General features: G+C 45.0%; 1 protein-coding gene across 1 annotated transcript in view; it reads right to left on the bottom strand.

Annotated features, from left to right (window-relative positions):
• Window positions 1-22169, bottom strand: part of IPO5 (importin 5) — a 1405185-nt gene that overhangs the window by 693108 nt on the left and 689908 nt on the right. The window contains exon 9 of the mRNA XM_044071309.1: window positions 10883-10970. Coding sequence (XP_043927244.1) covers window positions 10883-10970 — 88 coding nt within the window. The remainder of the gene's footprint in view (window positions 1-10882; window positions 10971-22169) is intronic.

The following is a 22169-nucleotide window of genomic DNA, read 5'->3' on the forward strand; positions in this document are numbered from 1 at the left end:
AAGGGGAGGCTCTAACCACCTTAGGAAGAGAGGGAAGAACAGCCACCTGAGAAGCCCCTCAGCCTGGCCTACTTCCTGAGAGGATACATCCTGTAACAGTAAAGTCTCTCCTGAGACTCCAAAGAAACACCTGGCAAAACCTCCGGCTCCACTGAGCCTTCTAAAGAACCGACGTCTGGGACTGTCGGTTCCTCCACTCTAGGCTTTGCTGCTTTATCTGTGCGCTTTTAGCGAAGCGCCGGAGCATCCGACGGCATTTTATAATTACAACGCTTCCCAAACACTAACCTGGCACAGTCTAACCTTCTCTTAATAGTGCGTTTGTTAAATCTAGCACAAGAGCGCATCCAACAACGCCGTGCTCAGGCCCTAAACAAGGTATACACAAAGTATGGTAATCCCTATGAGGTATCTGTTTCCCACAAGAAATACAGTTATTCACTTTTTCTGACATCCGTTAAATACTGAGGCAAGAAAAACCAAAATATTCCCAACGGGTACTTAGCCAACTTTGATTCGGTCTGAAACTCTGACTTCAGAAACTTTCAGAACGCCAACCTGCACTCGCAAAATTGCTTCTGCATCGGACCATGCGGCAAAAAAGACTGAGGATATGACGTCGGTCATGCGCATTAGTACCCTGACGTACTGACGTCAGTCTAATGCGCCCTGACCGACGTCAGCCATATACTTTGGTATTCGGGCCGACTGGACAGCGGACTACCCAATAGTTAGGACTGCAGCAATGTGGAATGAAGAACATCAGTACGTCAGACAGGCTTGTTTTTCTGGAGTGAGGAATGCCATCTGGCATGCTGTGTCCAAGCTTGATCCCAGGAATACAATTTTTTGACTGGGGGTTAGCTTTGATTGCTTTTCATTAATGATGTGCCCCAGGGAGGTTAGGTTTTTTACAAATGTCAGGTGCTGCAACACCATTTCCTGACTGAATCAGGTAGTCCAAGTACGGGTAAATTTGAATTTTTCTGTCTGCAGTAAGCAATTACTGGAGCCAGGCATTTTGTGAATAATCCGGGAGCAGTGAATAAGCGAAAGGGAAGGGCAGAGAACTGATGATGCATAGATGTTGCCATGAAGCAAAGCTATTTCCTGCACGAGTCCCTTATAGGGATGCGCAGATAGGCTTCTTTTAAATCCAGGGTAGCTAACCAGGCATCTTTGGCCAGCATAGGAAACTGCTGCTGCAGAGTGAGCATTCTGAATTTTGGTATCACCAGGAAGGTGTTTAGAATGGAAAGATCTGGGATTGGGCGCCAAGTGCCCTCTTTTCCTGGTACCAGGAAAGTCTGGAATAAAACCCTTGGCCCATCTGCCCCACAAGAATAGGTTGAATTGCCCTTAGAGAACAGGGATTGAACTTGCTTGTGTGCCTCTGCCCACTGATTTGAAGGAAAATCTGGGAACTCTATTGGGGTTAGCAGTGAGTGAAAGTAAAATTTGTACCCCTGGGATACAATGTTGAGGATCCATCGGTCTTTGGTAATGGAAATCCAGTTTTTTTGCATGATGGGGAAGTTTTCCTCCTAGGGGCACAAGTTGCTGGGCAGAGGTGGGGAGTGGAGTTAAGTCATTAGGATTCCTTCCTGTAAGGAGGTGGCTTAGCACTCCCTGTTTTTGAAGTGGTGGCACTCCATTGCTTAGATCTCTGCATACCCTGAGACTGTAGTCTGGGGGGGGGGGGGTCTGTTTCCCCTGGGTCTAGTTTGAGATGGCCTACAGGGGGCTGGAAAGGACCACTGTTTCGAGGGGCAATGCCTACTGAATCTAGGAGACAGTACGTGCAAGAAATCTGGCTGTCTGCATAGATTTAGCTTTTTCTTCCAATTTTAAGAGCCTCTTCTGTTTTGGTGCCAAACAGATGGTCCTTATTCAAAAGGACATCTATTAATTTTGATTTGATTTGACATAGTCTGGCAAGGTCTGCTCCCTAATTATAATAAACGGTCTGGTTCACATATGAATACACTTTATTGGGAGACTAAATAAAAAACCATGTTGCAAAAAAACGTCTTTAGAGCTTTCATCTCTGCTAAGGAGACTTCTTCAGAATATAACTTACTTCCATTGCCTAAACCCTATATAAATTGTATACATCTAGATGTGGTGTTCCACCAATCCATATTCAATGTAATAAATTAGTCATTAACATTTAAAGTAAAAACTGATTATAACTACTTGTAAAACCACAAAACCAAATTATATTGGAACCACAATGGCAAAAAAAACTGATATCTTTGTTCTTGTATTCACAATACATTGTTTATTCCATGATTGACAGCAAATATCACCATAGATAAACAAATCTAATTATGTAGTAAAGAAAAGTTACAACAAAGCTTGTTACAGTATAATCACCTCACTGGTAGTATTCAAAAAGCCTTAATACAAAATTGGAATATCTTTAGAACCAATAGTGAGGTAATAGAGAAGTTAGGAAGGAAGCCAAGTTTTGTTACCAAAACAGCACTAAATTTTAAGATTGGAACAAAAACTGGATGCAGATAACACCTCTATTCAAGGTACTAGGGCTTGTGGAAACTGTAGTCAATGCCCATACATTATGAAAAACTTCCTTGAGATTAAAAAAATGTTTACAAAGTACAGTGCTTTTTAAGAAAGGGAATTGTAGCACCAGTAGGGTTGTATACCTAGCAGTTTGTGAATCATGCACACACTTCTATGTGGGTAAGATGGAGCATTCCTTGAAAGTGAGAATTTACAAGCATACAAACAATATAAAAAACAAAAAGTTAAGTAATGCCCTTCATAAATATTGTCGCACTTGTTCCTCATTCACCAAATTTTTATTTGGTATTTTAGATAAAATAAGTATGAACCCTATTGGGGAGACTGGAAGAATCTGTTGAGAGACATAACTGCAGTTGAAGTTGGCAGCAATGTTCCCCCAGGGATGGATGAAACTATATCTACAACTATGTTAATTGAGAAGGCTAATAGAATTATATACACTGTATGTGATCAAATACTGCACGTTTTAGAATATTTTAGAGAAATGTGAGGTTTTCATTTTACTATTTTTTACCTATTCAACAAACAGTAGTTAATTTATAATCCATTTTTAATGTGATACTTTAAATGTTAATGACTAATTTATTACATTGAATATGGATTGGGGGAACAACCCATGACATCTAGATATATACAATTTATATAGGGTTTAGGCAATGGAAACAGTTGTATTCTGAAGAAGTCTCCTTAGCAGAGATGAAAGCGCTAAATACGTTTTTTTTTTCGTTTTGTCTCCCAGTAAAGTGTATTCGTATGTAGACCGGACAGTTTATAATTTTAGTGGTTTACCGTTTTAAGTTTCATTTAAAGGTCTGCTCCTTAGCCAAGCATGTCTTCTCAGTACAAACCAGTGACTGCTTCCCTGCAAGATGCTTCTAGGGCATCAAAGCCACACTGCAATGTGTGCTTGCTGACTTGGTTGCAGAATGCATAAGCTCTTGTAATTATTTGTAATTATTTTCTGCACAGTGTGTAAAGGTAGCTATTTTTTGCTTAATAAAGTTCCATAAATATGCTGTTGGTATTTCAGCATGTGAAACTGGTAATTGAAAGCCCTGAAGGTGAGAGTTGCAGAGGTGTACATTTTCTTGCCCATCTGTTCAAGGCTCTGGAATCCTGGTCCGAAAGAGTGGGATTCTTAGCTGTAGTTGCTTTGATACCTTTGGGCACCTGGGAGATGACCTCTGGGTCAGCAGTAGGGTTTCTGAAAAGGAAACCAAGAACTCTGTAGTACCTGTCTGGTTTCCTTCAGGAGCAGGGTGTGAGGTATCAGGAGTTAAACTGGATTCCATAAAGACATCATCCACAACATCCAGGACTGGCTAAAGGGCTATGCTGTGGAAATTCTAGAAATTTTCCGAGTCTCTTTTTAGACTGAGGATAGTCCTGGCATTCCCACTGGAAATGCTCAAGTACGCAAGGTTTCACCAAAAGAAAAATCCTCTGGGGGAGAAGCAGAGTGAATAGATTCCACTGCATCTGAATCCTCATAAGCAGATAAAGGCATGTCTTCATAATCAGATACCTCAGAGTTGGACTTTTGGTCTGTTGAAGCTGCTGGGGACAGGTCTCTTAACAGGGGAAAGCTGACTTCCCCTAATCAACATAAGTTCTTCTGCCATTTTAAGCATTTGATGATGTGGCAAGGAAGCAAGTGCATGCTTTTGGATAGTCTGTTTTTAGGCATAGCACATACACTTGGCCTTAGAAACTCGGTAGTTTTAGACAGAACTGAAGACGGGAAAGAAGTTGTCGGTTTGTGTTGAATATCTGTAATGCAGAGAACTACCTCAGAAGCTGGTGCCTGCTCAACTGCTCCAGACCCAGAGACGTCTGCAGGTTCCGAAGAGTCTCTAGGCATACCGGATTCCGAACGGGTCTTGGTAGACGCCTGCAAATCTACTAAAGCAGGCATCAGGGGCTGCAAAACAGTCTCACCAGCGAACTGGCGACTATAGCTTAACGGAAGTGTCGTCAGCAGCTTTGGACCTGTGCGGTCTGTCTTTATCCTTAAGTTTTCGGTAGATCGGTAGTCGGATGCATTACTGAAGCAATTTCAGAATACAGAGATAGAGAACAAAAGTATTAAGCAACAATAAGGGCCCAACGACGAATAGTTCGGGCGTTAAACAAGGCACAAAACCGACAGCAGGGAATGACATGGTCTGAGCCTAAACAGGTGACGCAGTAAGAATGAAAATCTCAGTGTGGTATTTGCTTTCTACAGGCAAGACAATTGTCAACTTTTTCTGACATTGGTTAAAGCAAGAAAAAAGGATCCCCAATGGGGTACTTCGCTTTAGAATTCAGATTAATTAAATTCGATAAACTCAGGTAGCGGCTGACCAGCACTTCTGCGAACTGCTTCGGGCTCCGCGGCAAGAAAACCTGAAGTAATGGCGTTGGCTGCCTGTTTTTATACCCCTGATGACCTTACATCAGACCTGGAGTGAAAGCAACTGACGCAGAAATACCAAGTCTCTGGTATTCGGGCCGACACAGCTACCTGCAGGCAGATAACCCAAGTGTGAGGACTGCAACAGTGAAACACCATGATCAGTCTTTCCCAAGAAATGTTTAGAAAAGGAAGAGTTGAACTGACTTACAAAAGGATTTTGCTTCTATGCAAAGAGAAGCGCAGCTGCCTGTGTACATCAAGTAAGGGGAATTTGTACTCCCCAATTTTGGAAATTTGGAAAGAAAACTAGCAAATTGATGACCTGGTTAATATTATATTCTGATGCCACCTTTGGTAGGAAAGATTGACTGGTCTGCAGGACACCCTATCTTTATAGAAGGTCATAAAGGGGGCTTAACAGACAAGGTCTGGATCTCAGAAACCCTCTTGGCCGAGGTAATTGCTACTAAAAATTGTGTCTTCCATGACAACCTGCAAATTTACTGTGACTGTTGGTTCGAAAGGAGGAGAAACCAAAGCGTGCAGCACAAGGGCAAGATCCCAAGGAGGAGTTGGGTCCTTAACCAGAGGCTTAAGAAATGTGCCTTTTAAAAAAAGGCCTCAGTTTAGAAGCCAATGAAGCCAAATTTTTGTCTATGTGAAAGTTAAGATCGCTATTAATTGTAACTTAACTGTAGAGAAACCCATACCTCTCAACTTCAGAGCAAGAAATCTGGACAAAGCCTTTAAAAGTGAGACAAAAGCGAAATCTTTTTAAAAAATATTGTTCTTACAAACTTAGAAAGTTGATAGAACAGGTTTTGTATTAGCATGAATTTTTGAAGGGTATGAAGTCACTCAATTATGTTATTTTCTAACTTCAGTCTTAAATGATTTGCCACTAATTTGCCAGTAAACTACAGTCTTATGGAAAATGGACCAAGGATGAGGCCAGAATCTGGACATTCTGAAAATATGTATAGCTGAGAGGTACGAAAAAAGCACCGTAATTAAAAATGTCCGCCAAAAATTCCAAAATGGCAGCTACTGACACAGTGAAAGGATCCAGGTCATGCTGAGAACCCCAGACTGAAAAACTCAGTTTACCCGAATAAACCAGATCTAAGCTGCTACCAAGATCTTAACAGGAGAAGACAGCCCAGGAGTCCTAGCTATCACAGAACTGGAGCAGCCAAGCTGTAACCTTCAGGCTAAGTCTGGGTGAGGATTCTTTGAGGGATGTGTAATCAGATCCTAAACTGGATAGAGGCCAAGAATGCACTACATGAGACCACAGAGTAGAGAACCAAACTTGGCGAGGCCAGAAAGGGGAAATGAGGATCATTGAGCTCCTCAGCTGTAGAGCTTTCTGAATGAACTTGGGGATTAGAGGGAGTGAAGGACACACATACAGTAGAATGGGGGGCCAAGAATGAACTAGAGCATCTTTGGGATACTCCCCTGGAGGGGGTTCAGAGCAAAATACTCACTGCGCTTCACATTGGAAGGAGAGGTGAAGAGCTCGCAGCAAGGCTGACCCCACACATTAGAAAGATCTTTTCCGCTACTGAAATATTCAGAGACCACCCGTAAGGAATCAGAATAGAACAGCCCATCTGTCAGAGTGTTGGACTTCCCCAGAATGTGCACTGCCACCAGGAAAGAGCTGGTGGAGATCACCCACTCCCACAATCTCATCGCTTCGCAACAGAGGGGATATGACCTGGTTCCCCCCCTTTTTGCTGATGTACTAGACTACTGACATTGCCAGTCTGTATGGCAATAGTTCTCGGAGGAAGAAAGGCATGGAGAGCTTGCAACACCCAAAAGCACTGTCCTCATCTCCAAGACACTGATATGCAGATTGCTCTCCTGCGAGAACCCACATGCCTTGGACCATCCTTTCCATGCAATGCCTACCCCATCCCCACCCGAGCAGGGAGGAGTCTGGTCACAGTGATCGCAGGAGAGGGAACAAATAGCTGACCCTCAAGGAGGTCCAGGGATTAGAGCCACCAAAGAAGGGAGTCCCTACAAACACAGGACAGTGCAACAGGATGTGACAACAGAAGCTCCAGCAAAGACCATTGAACAGTTGAGGTGCATTGCAGAACCCTCATATGGAGACATGCTTTTGGGATGAGTGTGATTGTGGCTGGGATGGATCCAAACTCCTGAAGAACTGAGCTCGCTGGGGGAAGTTGGCTTGGAAAATGTAAAGCACATGACACTGATAAGTCTGTCCAGAGGTAGAAACACCCTGCCCTGGGTAGTATCTAGCAGAGCCCCTGTGAAATCCAGTACCTGCATTGGTGTCAGCCAAGACTTTAGGTTTAAGGCAATACCCAGGTACTGAGCAACCTGAAAGAATCCCTGGCCTGAATCAGTCTATGCCCGGAGGGGAGCAGACAGGAGCCAATTATCCAGGTACACAAAGACCTGAAAACCCTGCAGGTGAACCGCCACTTTGGTGAACATCCGGGAGGGGGGGGGGGGGTTAGTGACAAGCCCGAAGGGGAGTGCGCTGAACTGAAAATGGTTGGCTCCCAGCCGGAAGGAACCTCAGACGGCATCTGTTCAACTTTATATGGTAGTATGCATCCCGAGGTCCACACAGCATATGCAGTCATTTATCTGCAGGAAGAGCAGAAGAATGGATTGAAAGGTGACCATACGGAATTTCATCTTGGCAACTGACAGGTTCAGGGTTGAAAGATCCAGAATGGGTCTCTCAAGTCCCCCATTTTCTTTGGCACTAAAGAACCTGGAATAAATGCCTGATCCAGACTAGCCTGGGGGAAAGAGGCTGGATGATTAGTTTTGCAAGCAGCCTGGAAACTTCTGCTGCTACCTCCTCCTGCTGACTGGGCGGCACGACTGGTACGTGTTTGGGGGGAGAGAGAGAGAGAGAGAAAGGGAACAGTGTAACCTCTGGATATGATCTGCAGAATCCAACAATCGTACCTAATGGATTCCCAGGCCATTGGGTGCAGAGATGGTTATCCCACAGACTGCCTCCAGAGACGAACAGTCGGGCAACCCCTTAGGGTTGCTGGAAGGGTTTGTCTGAGAAGGTATCCCAAAATCCTTGGTTCTTTGGACCCTTTGTGCCACAAGGGTAGCATCTATCATATCCCCCTCTGTCTCTGGGGGAAGGCGAATCCTGAGCATCTTGGGGAAGAACCTTGAGACCAAAGAAACCACATCTTGACCCCATGACTATTCCTATAGAAAGATCATTGTGGGGTGGAGAAGTGGCTCCCAATGGTAGACAGTCTTCCCATCCTTCTTGCTCTGGACTAGTGTGTCATGATCAGTTTTTCCAAACAAGGTGGAACCATAATTGGGGGTGTTCATGAAAGAGTACTTAAAGGGCTCTGAAAAAGCACAAAGCTGGAGCCAGGCGTACTGCCTAATGGCCACGCCTGTTCCTGCAGCCTGAGAGGCACCCTCAGTAGGGTGTGATAGGAGCCTCATGGATGTACTAGAGATGGATGGGTGGTCATGTGGGAGGAAAAATCTTTCTGACATGGACCCCTGGGGCAGACTGTGACCAGGTCCCTCTGCAGTCTGATTCCATGTGCCCTAGAAGAGAAGATCCACTAGGGAATCTGCGAAAGGGGGGGGGGCAGACGCACACCCAGAAGGTAGTAGGTCCTGTGTCAAACTCCTCCAGAAATACAGACTTGTCCAGGTTGGGTTTAAGGGTAGACTACCCACCTCGCTCAGGATGTCCTTCAGGTCTCCAAAAGAGAGTCTGGGGGTGATGGTGGGGAACTCCCCTTCCTCCAAGTTGGTACCATTTGAGAGAGACTCTGGCGGGAAGCCAAAGTGCCTCTTACACATGCTTCAGAGGGAGGGATTCTGGGGAGGACTCAGGTAGTTCTCATGTGGAAACCTACTGCGGCAAACTTGCAACAGACTGCCCTCGGAGAGGGCAGGATGGCAAACTCCGGTGATGAAAGAGGGAGCCAGAATGGACTCAAAGAATGTATCAAGGAGCTAAGAGAAACCTCTCCACCTTATCAAGTGCCAAGGGCAAGTGGATCCCTGAAGTCAGGATGAAGGGACAATCATGAAAGCCTCAAAGCAGATGCCACCCCTTGGATCCAACACCAAGGCTACAGCTCAGAGTCAGTCAGCTCTGAAAACATCAGAGCAGAGCCACTCAGGGCAACACTGAGTAGAGATACCAAGGACCATCAGCGCCAACACCTAGGAACCTCAGGCCCAAGGACTCCAATACCGTGGGTCAGATTGGAGGAGGAGTGATGGGGAGAAAGGAAGACTGCATGCTCCCAGTCGCAGAGGACTGAGCAGGCAAGACTCACAGAAGTGGAACTTTGTCATCCCATCCACTTCTGCTTCACAGTCCACCGGACAGAAGAGGCTACAGACTCGGGCCTGGAATGGTGCTGGGAGTAGTAAAGACTGGGGACCGGACCCAAGAAGTCTCTGGCTCCAGAGAAAAATGAGGTGACAGGAGCCTAGGAGAACTCTGGCTCAGATCCACGTGGGACTTGGCTGGTGGTTCAGCCAAGGGAGAACAGTCTAGAGATTGCTTCCTCGGCCGATCCCTCAGACTGGGTCATCTCTGTCTCTGGACTTCTTGATGGGAGGTAGAGTCCCAGAAGCTGAGGCGGACGAGAAAGAGGGCTCAATACAGAGTGGAAATCCCTTCAGTACAAACTTGTTCCTCCTGTCAAGGAATACCGCAGGGGTTGAATCCTGTGCAGATTGAACAGGAAGTGTACAGGTGGTGGATGCACAGCTTTATGCCCACACCCTGCACACTTCCAGAAGCCACATTTAGGCATCTCCACCATGGCCGGAAAATACACAACCACTCTACAGAAAGGTAGAAAAGGAAAGAATTTTGCTGTTTAACCACACAGACGCCCAAGTGCAGAGGGATAGGGTAGGATTTAGCAAAGACAATACTAGGTCAAAGATGAGAAAGAAAAAGTCCCAAAAGTAACTTACAGACAAGTGGGGCTTTGAGCCAAAGATGAATGCTGCTGGTCAAAACTAGCAGCAAACAAGATCTGAGGGAGACAAAGGAATTATGGGTAGGAGAGGAGCTTGGACTTTGGATCCGATGCTGGAGTACGCAGCAGAGTCGGATCCGCGCCAGATCAGAGTCCCTCAGATTGAAGATCAAATGAAAACTACTTTAGAACGAATGTTTTAGCTTTGCATTGCCCATAATGCTTTCCTGCATGGCAGTATCTTATGAGGTTATAAAAACTCCTGAAATGCTACTTTTCTCTGAGGATAAAAAGCACAAGTGAAACTAACGAATGACCCAGCAAGGGCCGTTGTGAGCACAACTGCAATCCGAGATGGAATTTGACCAAGACCATCAAAACTTCCTGTAAGCAGCCCCTCAACTCCTGCAGCCAAAGCTGGGACAAGGGCAAGTGGATCCCTGAAGTCAGGATGAAGGGACAACCATGAAAGCCTCAAAGTAGATGCCATCCCCTTGGATCCAACACCAAGGCTACAGCTCAGTTAGTCAGCTCTGAAAAAATCAGAGCAGGGGTTGGGAGGGTGGCCTAACGGTTAAGGTGTTTGCCTTATAAACACAAGGTACAGCGTTTGAATCTCACAGGGATAACTGGCTAGGCTTAAAATGGCTCCCAAGGGCAGTTAGCCTAGTACTAACCTATGAGCCTATGTTCAGAAAGCCAGAATGAAAATGTACACAAACCAGAATTAAAACAAAATATATCCCTTTAAGATTTAGAAGCCACGACAAATAAAAATTGTACAAAAAAACATTCAGGACTGCCAAGACAAACGTGCATACCATTTCCAAAGACTCAAAAACAGCTCTAACTGCTTTGGCTCTAGGATAGGGTCAGTTAGACGCAAAGCACATATGAAAAAGGTTACAGTTAACTTAGTAGCTATCTTGTACTGTAAGGTAGTTACCTATCAAAGTCATCATCTTCGAGTTCATCAGCAACTGCCCAGTCATCATCGTCCTCTAAATCGACCATCATTGCCAACATCTGAGGAACTGAAAAGAAACTTATCAGGAAGGTGAAGTACACAGAACGTTGACAATATCTATACTTCTGCATTAAATGTAATAACTCAAATGTGAGGGGTACAGAGTACAGGCAAGAGTTGGAATTTACTGGGGAAAACTGGCAAAGGAAAGTACAGTTTTGTACCTGCCATAAATGTAGATGTTAGAGTGCTAATACAGCTGCAGTCATAACAGATGGGTTCTCCTGCCGTCAGGCGGGTCCTCGGTCGGCCGAATTCCAAAGTCTAGGTCCAAGGCCGGTTGTCGTCGCTTCTTCCCTGACGTCAGTGCGACAGGGGTATAAAAGAACCAGCAGATGCCATTTTCTTCAGTTTTTCTTGCCCCAGATGTCAGGTGCCCCCAGAAGGAAGGCAATACATAAAATTATGTAATAATGCAATGCAATATAATCAAAAAACAGTAGGTGCAAGCAAATACACCATAAAAGAATACCCCTAGAGGGGAAGGAGGGAGGGAAACCTGGACTGCAGCTGTATTAGCATTCGAACATCTACATTTATGGTAGGCACAAAACTGTACTATGTTCATCGTGCATACAGCTGCAGTCATAACAGATGGGCAGAATCCCAAAGCTAAGAAAGGGGTGGTAGGCACTAAGTGGAACTAGGAGGGGCCAAAATGCCCTGCAAGACTGCAGTGGCAAAGCCTGCTCTAGATTTGGAGTATAATGGTAGGTTGTAGTGCTTGGAGAAGGTATGCAGAGAACTCCAAGTGGCTGCTTCCAAAATATCCTTGGTAGGAACTCCTCTGAGGAAGGCTGCAGAGGTGGCTGTGGCCCTGGTGGAATGAGTTCTAATGCCGGTAGGTACAGTTTTTCCATGAAAGGAATAGCAAAAGCGTATGCAGTGGGCTATCCATTTTGAGATTGTCTGTTTGGAAATTGGCTTTCCTTGAGCTCCTACCGCATAGGCCACAAAGAGCCGTTCTGATTTTCTGAAAGGTTTTGTTCTGTCCAAATAACGCAGTTGTCAGTGGATGTCCAAGGAATGTAGTAATCTCTCCCCTTTGTTTTGAGGATTAGGATAAAAAGTAGGTAAATGTATGGCCAGATTTAAAGCTACCCTGGATACCACTTTAGGCATGAAGGACGGGTTGGTTCGTAAGGAAACTCTGTCCTGATGGATGATAAAAGGCTGGACAGCCATGAGAGCCTGTAGTTCTGAAACTCTACGAGCTGAAGTGATAGCCAGAAGGAAAGCTGTTTTCCAGGACAAATATTGCAAATCTGATGAGGCAGCTGGCTCAAAAGAAGGCAAAGTCAGTTTTTCCAGAATTAAATTAAGATCCCAAGTAGGTATTGGTTGTTTCCTTGGAGGTCTTAAATTCTTAGCCCCTCTGAGGAACTGCCTTAATAGAGGGTGAGAGAATAAAGGTGGATCAGTGTTTTATTCTGCAGAAATGGCTGAGGCATGGATTTTGATGTAGAACGAAAGTCCACTGCTTAGCAGTTCAGCCAAATATCGTAGTATTTGAGATAAATTCAGTTTTCCAGTGTTCTGGCCCTTTTTCTCATTCCAGACACAAAAACGTTTCCATTTTGCGGAGTAAGCTTTTCTAGTTGATGGCCTTCTGGCCTCCAAAATTACATCCTGCACCTCCTTGGAGAGTAGGGCTTGCTGCGATGCTAAGGAATCTTCCATGCGGCTAGATTGAATGTTTTTAGCTGACTGTGAAGAGTTTTGAAGTTGTGCTGAGTCAGAAGAGGCATTAGAGGCAGGGTCCATGGTGGGGAATGCGTCAGGCACCTTAGGAGTGGGTACCAGTGTTGCCTTGGCCAGTCCGGAGCAATGAGGATCATCTTTGGTCTGTCTGCTCTGGTTTTCAATAGGACTTTGGGCAGCAGAGGAAGAGGCGGGAAGGCATAAACTGTCATTGATGTCCAACTGAAAGAGCGACCACTCTCCAGGCCTTTGGATGGAAGATCCTCGAGCAGAATTTTGTCAATTGATGATTTTTGTGGGAAGCAAAGAGATCTATGTCTGGCTTTCCCCACTCTTGGATTATTTCTGTAAAAACTTTTGGAGGCAACTTCCATTCGTGTGGATCTGTCATATTCCTGCTTAGGTTGTCTGCCAGCGTGTTTTCCCATAGGGGATAGGAATGTGTTCCTCTCTGCTTGTTTATGTACCACATAACTGTGGTGTTGTCCGTTCTTATCAATAGTTGACCTGGTTGTAGAAGGTCCTTGAAAGCTATAATAGCATTTATTACTGCTAGCATTTCTTTTTGATTGATGTGAAGGTGCTTTTCTTTTTGGGACCATTTGCCCTGAATGCACCGGTCTGTCATGTGCGCCCCCCAGGCGTAGTCAGAGGAGTCTGTTGTGATGACTTGATTTGCTTGGGGCTTGCTGAATGGAAGACCTGTGTTTGACATGCTTGAGCCCACCACATAAATTCCTTTTGCAGACATGGAATTAGTGGTATTGTTTCCAAACTGTGGCTGTGTTGAGACCATATGTTTTTTAGGTACCATTGTAGTTTTTTCATATGCAGCTTTGCACGTGGGATTAGTAAGATGCAAGATGCCATGAATCCCAGAGCCTGCAGGATTTTCCTTGCAGTCAGCCTGGTGCAATTTGCTAGTGTTCTGAAATATTGAATTAGTTGCCTCTGCTTCTCTGGTGTGAGGTAGGCCATCTGGGTGTTTGTGTCCAAATTGGCACCCAGGAAAATTATCTTCCGAGAGGGTATTAGCCTTGATTTCTCTTTGTTGACTGTGTATCCCAGAGAGTTTAATAACATTATTATACAAGCCAGATGTTTCAGAAGAATGTGCTTGCTGTCCGCTTGTATCAGGCAGTCGTCCAAATAAGGGTATATTTGTATCCCTTGAAGTCTGCAGTAGGCAATTACTGATGCCAGGCATTTTGTGAATACTCTGGGCGCAGTAGATAAGCCAAAGGGCAACGCAGAGAATTGATAATGGGTTGAACCTGCAAGAAATCAGAGGTATCTTCTGCAATTTTGTCTGATTGGGACATGCAGGTATGCCTCCTTGAGGTCGAATGTTACCAGCCAAGACTCCTTGCCCAGCATGGGAAGAAGTTGCTGTAGAGTGAGCATCTTGAATTTTGGTACGAGTAGGAATGTGTTTAGGATGGAAAGATCCAAAATAGGTCTCCAATCTTTTCCCTTCCTTGGCACCAGAAATAGCCTGGAATAAAAACCTTGACCTTGTTCGTGTAGGTACCTCTTGAATAGCTTTCATGTTTACAAGATCTGAAATTTGCTTTTGTGCCTCTGCCCTTGGATTGTGTGGCAGGTTTGGCATGCCTCTCATTTTTGGAAGGGTATGAAAATGGAATATGTAGCCTCTGTTTATAATGTCCAGGATCCATTTGTCCTTTGTGACAACATGCCAATTTGAGAATAGTGCCAGTTTTCCTCCTAAGGGGGCTGCCATTTGAGACCTGGTTGGCATGCAAAGGGGAAAGTCATTGGGTTTGCTTTCTGAAAGATTGTGAGTTGTCCTCACCACCTCTTTGTGTAGGAGCTTGCCATTGTCTGCCTCTGTACGATCCTTGTGATTGTCCTCTGCCCCTCGGGCGCCTGTATCTGCCTCTTTGGGGTCTGTCTGTGGCAGGAAAGGACCAGTTTTTGGAAGGCCAATTTCTACTAAAACGTGGGGGGGGTTGAACCTGCAAAAATTCTCACACAGTTTGCATCGATTTAGCCTTTTCCTCCATTTTCCGTAATACTTCCTCAGCATTTGCCCCAAATAGTACATCCCTTTGAAGAGGGGCATCTAGTAATTTAGCTTTGACATGATCAAGCAAGGCTTGTTCCTTGAGCCAGGCATGCCTACGTATGACAGCCTGTAACAGCAGCTCTACATGAGGCCTCTAGAGCATCAAAACCACATTGCAAGGTATGTTTACCCACTTGTTCTGCACTATGCATCAAATCCTACAACTCCTTCAAGTCTCGTTGTTCAGGTTGTGACATTTTACTTTTCAAATGAGATGACAGAAACTGTTGGTATTTTAGCATATGAAACTGACAGTTTAAGGCCCTCATGGATAAGGTAGCTGAGGTATATACCATTTTTCCCCTCCTTTCTAAGGATCTGGAATCTCTCTCGGAAGGCAATGGATTTTTGGCAATGGAGGCCTTAACTCCCTTGGGCCCCTCTGAGATGGTTTCTAGGTCAGCAGCATGGCTTTTGTATAGAAATTGGTGAGTCAGGAACCCTGTAGTACCTGTCAGGCTTAACTGGAGCTGGAGGTAGAGAGTCCAGGTTAAGGCAGGCCTCCGAGTAAACATCATCTAGGATGCCCAAGACAGGAGGTATAGCCAGAGGCCTGTGCTGAGGTAACAAAAGAAATTCCCTGAACCTTTTCTTGGAATCTGAATAATCTTGGCCTTCCCGGTGGAAGTGTTCCCTTAAGGTATGCAAAGTTTCCCCAAATGAGTAATCCTCAGGGGGGGGATACAGAAGGAATAGACTCCTCTGCATCAGAGTCTTCAAAAGGGGAGTAAGACTGTTCCTGATCATCAGAGTGTTCTGAAATAATGCAGCCCTGATCAGAGGAGGGGGAATCTTCCTCCACTCTGGGCCTTTTGTCCGGAGGTGGCTGAGAACCTCTGATTAGAGTAATTAAATCCTCAGCCATTTTAAGCATCTGTTTCTTAGGCATGGGGCCTGGAGATGGGCCCTGTGTAGCTGGTCTCAGGGTGCATGGTTGCTTTAGACTTGGTGAAAGCCTTGATGGAGAAAGAAGAGGAAGGTCTGAAGACACCTTGAGTGGAGGTGGACCTGTCCACATTCTGTGTTTGTATCTGTAGTCGGGGTGTGGGCAGAGGAGCCTGCGACCTCGGGTACAGGAGACACCGCCAAAGATGTGTTGTCTGTAATCAGGGGCTGTGTAGGCACCTCGCTGAGTACCGGACCACGTGTAGTCGGCTTTGGCGTGGTGTCGGTAGAGGCCGCGGACCTCGAGTGTCAGTCCTTGTCTTTGCGTTTTTTAGACAAAACCGGAGTCGGAGTATCTGATGACATAGTATAGTTAAATGCTTTCCCCAAAAAAGCTGGGCGAACTCCACCCGACGCTTAATAGTGCGTTTGTTGAATGTAGCACAAAAGCAACAGACCAAGACGTTGTGGTCTGGGCCTAAACAAGGTATACAGAGGGAATGGAAATCCTTATGCGGTATCTACTTCCCACAAGAAACACAATTATTAACTTTGTCTGACATCGGTCTGAGGCAAGAAAAGTTTCCCCAACGGGGTACTTAGCTTTTAAGACTACTTCGGTTTCCAAATTTTTCGTAAACTCAGGAGCTGGCCGACCGGCACTTGTGAACTGCTGCTTCGGGCACCACGCGGCAAGAAAGACTGAAGAAAATGGCGTCGGCTGGTTCTTTTATACCCCTGTCGCACTGACGTCAGGGAAGCGACAACAGACGCCGGACCTAGACTTTGGAATTCGGCCGACCGAGGACCCGCCTGACGGCAGGAGAACCCATCTGTTATGACTGCAGCTGTATACACGATGAACATCCAAGGTATTGGGAGTAAATAACTAGAGGGAAAGGTAACAGAATGGGAAGGACCCAAGAATACATTTGGACTGCAGACTAGAGATTACCTTCCATTATCATGGATTTGACATGCAGAGACAGTGAGGGGAATCCCAAGTGAAGACAGTGAGAGGAATCCCAAGTGATAGATCTGCATTGCTGTAGTTTTTAGTTGAATTTACAACAGCAACTGCTGTTAAATTGATTAGTAGGGCATATAAAATACTGCACGATTATAGGAAGAGGATGAGTGGACAACCTTCCTAATAGCAAAGATCACCTCATTTTGCCAGGGTATCAAGTAGAAAGATGCACCATACCACATCTGGGCAAATATACCTGAAGAGAAGGTCTGGTCACTCACTTAAGAAAGGCTCTTCCATCAGTCATTCATTCTTAAAAGGACATAAAAAGCCCAAAGCAAAACCTTTTTGGGCAATAAGAACTGATTTTGGCCTATTCCAAAGTATCTTAGCAGGCAAAGATGGGGAAAGGATGGAAAAATATGTACACAGTCACCATCCCAAATTAGAAAAAGACTTCCAACTACTGACTCCCTTGCTCAGGTATGTGAAGCTAGCCTCCCAGGTGCACTGCTTTCAGATCACCTTAAGTTTTCTCCATCCAGAGTAGCAAGAAAGTGCTGTTAACAGAGGATGCCTACAATCCTCACCTCTCCTACAATGTCACTTTACCAGTGACATCCAAATATAAATGGACTGCATTCACTTCTATGCAAAGGGATCCCCCCATATACCCATTCAAACCACTAAGCCAGCTGTCTGCCACTGGCAAGTTGAGATCTTGAGCCTTTCTCCAGAGCATGAAAGGTACAACACATTACCTTCTATCCAAAAAACTCCCCCCTCCAACTCCAGCTCCACTTGCCCCACACCAGGAAAGTCCAAAGTTAAATTTCCCAGTTCATTAAAACATCTACTGGAATGATAGACTCAACAGCATAAATTGAATCCTTGCAGAGGGAATGGGTAACAGCTCACCATTCCAGCCCCAATGACAGCTCTTGGGCACTTAAGTACTACTACCTCTGAAAAGTACAGCTGTGTACACTTACCATAAATGTAGATGTTAGAGTGTATTCACTGTTGCAGTCATTACATTTGGGTTATCTGCTTGCAGTAGCCCTCAGCTGGCCTGATTAACAAAGTCTTGGGTTCTGCGTCAGTTGCTGTCCCTTCTTCCATGACGTCAGGTGTATAAAACATGCAGCCGATGCCATTACATCAGTTTTTCTTACCCCTGATGTCAGGTTCCCCCCCTAATGGGAAGCAATTAAATCTATAAATACAACGATATACCTCCAACAAAAAAGCAAATACACCAAAAAGCTTTTGAGCATAGTAAGGGAAAGTAGAGGTATAGCCAAAAGAAGAAAGGGGGCTGGAGGGAGGGTAACCAGGACTGCAACAATGAATACACTAACATCTACATTTATGGTAAGTGTACACAACTGTACTATGTTCTTAGTGTTTCACTGTTAGTCATTACATTTGGGTAGATTCCCAAAGCTAAGGTTGGGAGGAGGAATTTAAACAGAATTAGGACCAGCTGTAAGGTCCTGCAAGACTGCAGTGGCAAAGCCAGCTCTGGATTTAGAGAAAATTGGCAAATAACGCTTGGTGAAAGTATGTACAGAACTCCAGGTAGCAGCATCTAGGATGTCCCTGGTAGGGACGCCTCTGAGAAAGGCTGCAGAGGTAGATGCAGCCCTGGTTGAACGGGGTCTGATGCCCTGTGGGATACGTTTTCCATGGTGCTTAGCAGAAATGAATGCAGTTGCCCATCTATTTTGAAATGGTTTGTTTTGAAAATTGCTTTCCCCACTGTCCCTGCAGCAAATGTCACCAGCAGTTCAGACTTCCTTCGAGGTTTAGTACTGTCCAAGTAAATCTAAAGTTGTCTGTGCATATACAAGGAGTGCAGTATCCGTTCCACTTTGTTCTGTGGGTTAGAAAAGAAGGTAGGCAAATGACTAGACTGATTAAGAGCCACACTGGATACCACCTTGGGCATGGAGGGATTGGTTCTGAGGGAAACCCTGTCCGCATAAAAGATTATGAAAGACTCCACTGCCATAAGGGCCTGTAATTCAGATACCCTTCTTGCTGAAATGACTGCTAAAAGGAAAGCTGTTTTCCAAGAAAGGAATTTTAAATCTGCAGTAGCAGCTGGCTCGAAAGTAGGAAGAGTGAGTTTCTCCAAGACAAAGTTAAGGTTCCAGGCTGGAGTTGGAGCTCTCCTGGGTGGACTTAAATTTCTGGCCCCTCAGGAACTGCTTGAGCAGTGGGTGAGAGAAGGGAAGCTCTGTTATAATGAGCTGAAATGGCTGAGGCATGAATTTTGATGTAGGAAAAGGACAAGCCCTTATGAAGCATCTCAATCAAGTATTGTAGAATCTGAGGTAAATTGGGCACTGCTGCGCTCATCCCTTGAGACTGGTTCCAGGCACAGAATCTTTGCCATTTTGCAGCATAAGATTTTCTAGTACTAGGACTCCTTGCTTCTAAAATGATATCCATTCACTGACTTACTGAGGGATGGTAAAGGAGATATTAGGTAATTACCCAGGCTGCTAGGTTCAAGGTTTACAGCGGAGGGTGCAGAATATGGTTTTCCTGCCGAGACAACAGGGAAGGAGTCTGAGGCAGGTGCTATGGGGCCAAGCATGACACTGTGCAAGAGGGGGTTACCAGTGCTGGTGTGGCCAGTCTGGTGCAATTAAAATTATCCTTGGCTTGTCCTGTTTGACCTTTAGTAGTACTTTGGAAAGCAGAGGCAGAGGAGGAAAAGCATAAACTGAAAGGTTTTTCCAGCTAAAGGACAGAGCATCCACTTTCCAAGCTAGCTTGTGAGGAATCCTTGTGCAAAATGTGTCCAACTGATGGTTCTGGGGGGAGGCAAAGAGGTCTATATCTGGGCTCCCCCATTTGCTTGTCAACATGTTGGAAATCCTTGGTTCCAGTTTCCACTCGTGTGGGTCCATGAGGTTTCTGCTTAGTCTGCCAGTGTATTTAGTTTTCCTGGCAGGAATTGAGCTTGTAGATTCACTTGGTAGCACAAGGCTGTGTTCCACAACACCATGGCTAGTCTGCAGAGGGGGTAAGAATGTCTACCCCCCTGCTTATGTACCACATGACAGTGGTGTTGTCCGTCTTTACCACTAGTTGTCCTGGAAGAATGTGGTACTTGATGGCTGTCAGAGCATTCTGTACAGCTAACATTTTTGATGTGCAGGTGCATTTGACTTTGTTTCCGTTTGCCCTGAATGCACTTCCCTGCCAGGTGAGCCCCCTCATGCATAGTCTGATGCGTCTGTTAAGGTTTGAGCGGCAGGGGGTAGTGTGAACGGTAGTCCCTTGTTTTGGTGGCAGGCCTCTGCCCATCAGAGGAACTCTAGGCGTAGTCAACGTATGATAGGAATCATTGCTTCTAGATCCTGAGAATGTTGGCACCATAAGCTTTTGAGATACCATTGTAGTTCTCATATCTAACCTGGAATATGGAATTAGAAGGCAGGAGGTCAAGAACCCCAAGGTTTGCAGTATTTGACTTGCAGATAGCTGGGTTTTTGTGGCCACTTGTTTGAAGTAGGTTGTCAAATGAATCAGTTTCTCTGGCACAAGGAAAGCCATCTGGGAAGTTGTATTCAAGCTTGCTCCCAGGAACATAATTTGTTGGCAGGGTACCAGGTGCGATTTCTTTTAATTTATAGTGTACCCCAGACAAGTCTGCACCCTTTGAACAAAAGCCAGATGATTCAAAAGTATGTCCTAGCTTTCTGCCTGAATTAGACAATTGTCCAGGTATGGGTATATCTGAATATTTCTTTGCCTGAAAAATGCAATGACTGGAGCTAGGCACTTTGTGAATACCCTGGGCGAAGTAGATAAGCCAAAGGACAGTGAAGAGAACTGATAGTGCATGTAGCCTGCTTTGAAGTGTAGGTATCTTCTGCAAGACTCCCCGATTAGGATGTGCAGGTATGCTTCTTTTAAGTCTAGTGTTGCCAACCAAGCATCTCTGCCTAGCATAGGAAGCACTTGGTGAAGTCACCATCTTGAATATTGGAATCACCAGAAAGGTGTTTAGAGTAGAAAGGTCCAGGATAGGACGCCAAGAATAGTCTTTTCTGGGTACCAGGAAAAGTCTCTAATAGAAACCTTGTCCCTTTTCCTCTTCTGGTACCAACTGAATAGCCCCCATGCTTAAGAGGGAGAGTACTTTATTTTGGGCCTCTGCCTGCTGATTTGGGGGTAGATCTGGCCACCTGCTTGGTGTTGGTAACCTGTGGAAGTGAAATCTGTATACTTGGGACACTAAAATCCGTTTGTCCTGGGTAATGAGTTCCCAGTTTTTTTGCCTGCAGACCAATCTTTCCACCTAAAGGAGCATTCAGTTGGAAAGTGCTTGGAAGTTTTAAAAGCAAGTTATTGAGACAGTTTTCCATAGGGGGGAATCTTACTACTCCCAAATTTGGATGCGGAAACCCTTCACTGCTTAGTCTAGTGCGTCCCCTGGGACTGAAACCTGAGGTTTCTGTTGTGTCTGGGTTTGGATTGAGAAGACCTGGATGGGGTTGGAAAGGACCAATTCTTAGAGGGCCAATGCCTACTAAATCTTGGAGGCCGAACTTGTAAAAAATCTTTAGCAGTTTGCATAGATTTAGCTTCATCTTCCATCTTTAAGAACTTCCTCAGCTTTGTTGCCAAACAGGCGGTCCTGATTTAAGTGAGCATCCAACAGTTTAACTTTAACATGATCAGGCAAAGAACTGCTCCTGAAGCCAAGCATGCCTTCTGAGCACAGACCCAGTAACAGTAGCCCTGCAAGCGGCCTTTAATGAATCAAATCCACATTGCAAAGTATGTTTTCCAACCTGTTCAGCAGAATGCATTAAATCCTGTAATTCTTTGTTTTCACCAGTCAGTTTAAGCAATCCAGTAACATATTGTTGATACTTTAACATATGAAACTGGCAGTTTAAAGCCCTAATGGCCAAGGTTGCAGAAGTGTAAACCTTCTTACCCCATCTATCCAGCGCCCTGGAGTCTCTATCAGAAGGGGTAGGATTTTTAGCAGTAGAAGCCTTAATGCCCTTTGGTCCTGAGAAATAGTCTCTGGATCTGCAATAGGTTTTCAAAAAGGAACTTGTGTGAAATCAGGAACCCTGTAGTATTGGTCAGGTTTACTGGGAGCAGGAGGCAAAGAATCAGAGGCCAAACTAGATTCCGAAAAGGGATCAACAATGTCTAGTACAGGAGGTATAGCTAAAGGCCTATGCTGATGCAAGAGTAAGAAATCCCTAAGCCTCTATTTTGAATCAGAAAAATCCTGGCATTCCCAGTGGAAATGCTCCCTTAGAGTATATAAGGTTTCACCAAAAGAAAAATCCTCTGGAGGAGAAGCAGAGGGAAGAGTCTCCTCTGCATCAGAATACTCATAAGTAGATAAGAGTAAATACAGGTCATCAGAATAATCAGAATCCTGGTCAGAAGATTAACAACTTCAGTCCTAGGTCTCTTAAAAGGGGGTGGTTGGCTTCCCCCTGATTAGAGTTAAAAGATCTTCAGCCATTCTTATTTGTTTTTTAGGCATAGAGGCCTGAGTGTCGGTTTCATAGGCA

The sequence above is a fragment of the Protopterus annectens genome, chromosome 5.part0, assembly GCF_019279795.1.
Source record: "Protopterus annectens isolate FY-2018-M chromosome 5.part0, PAN1.0, whole genome shotgun sequence".
Classification (NCBI taxonomy): Eukaryota; Metazoa; Chordata; order Ceratodontiformes; family Protopteridae; genus Protopterus; species Protopterus annectens.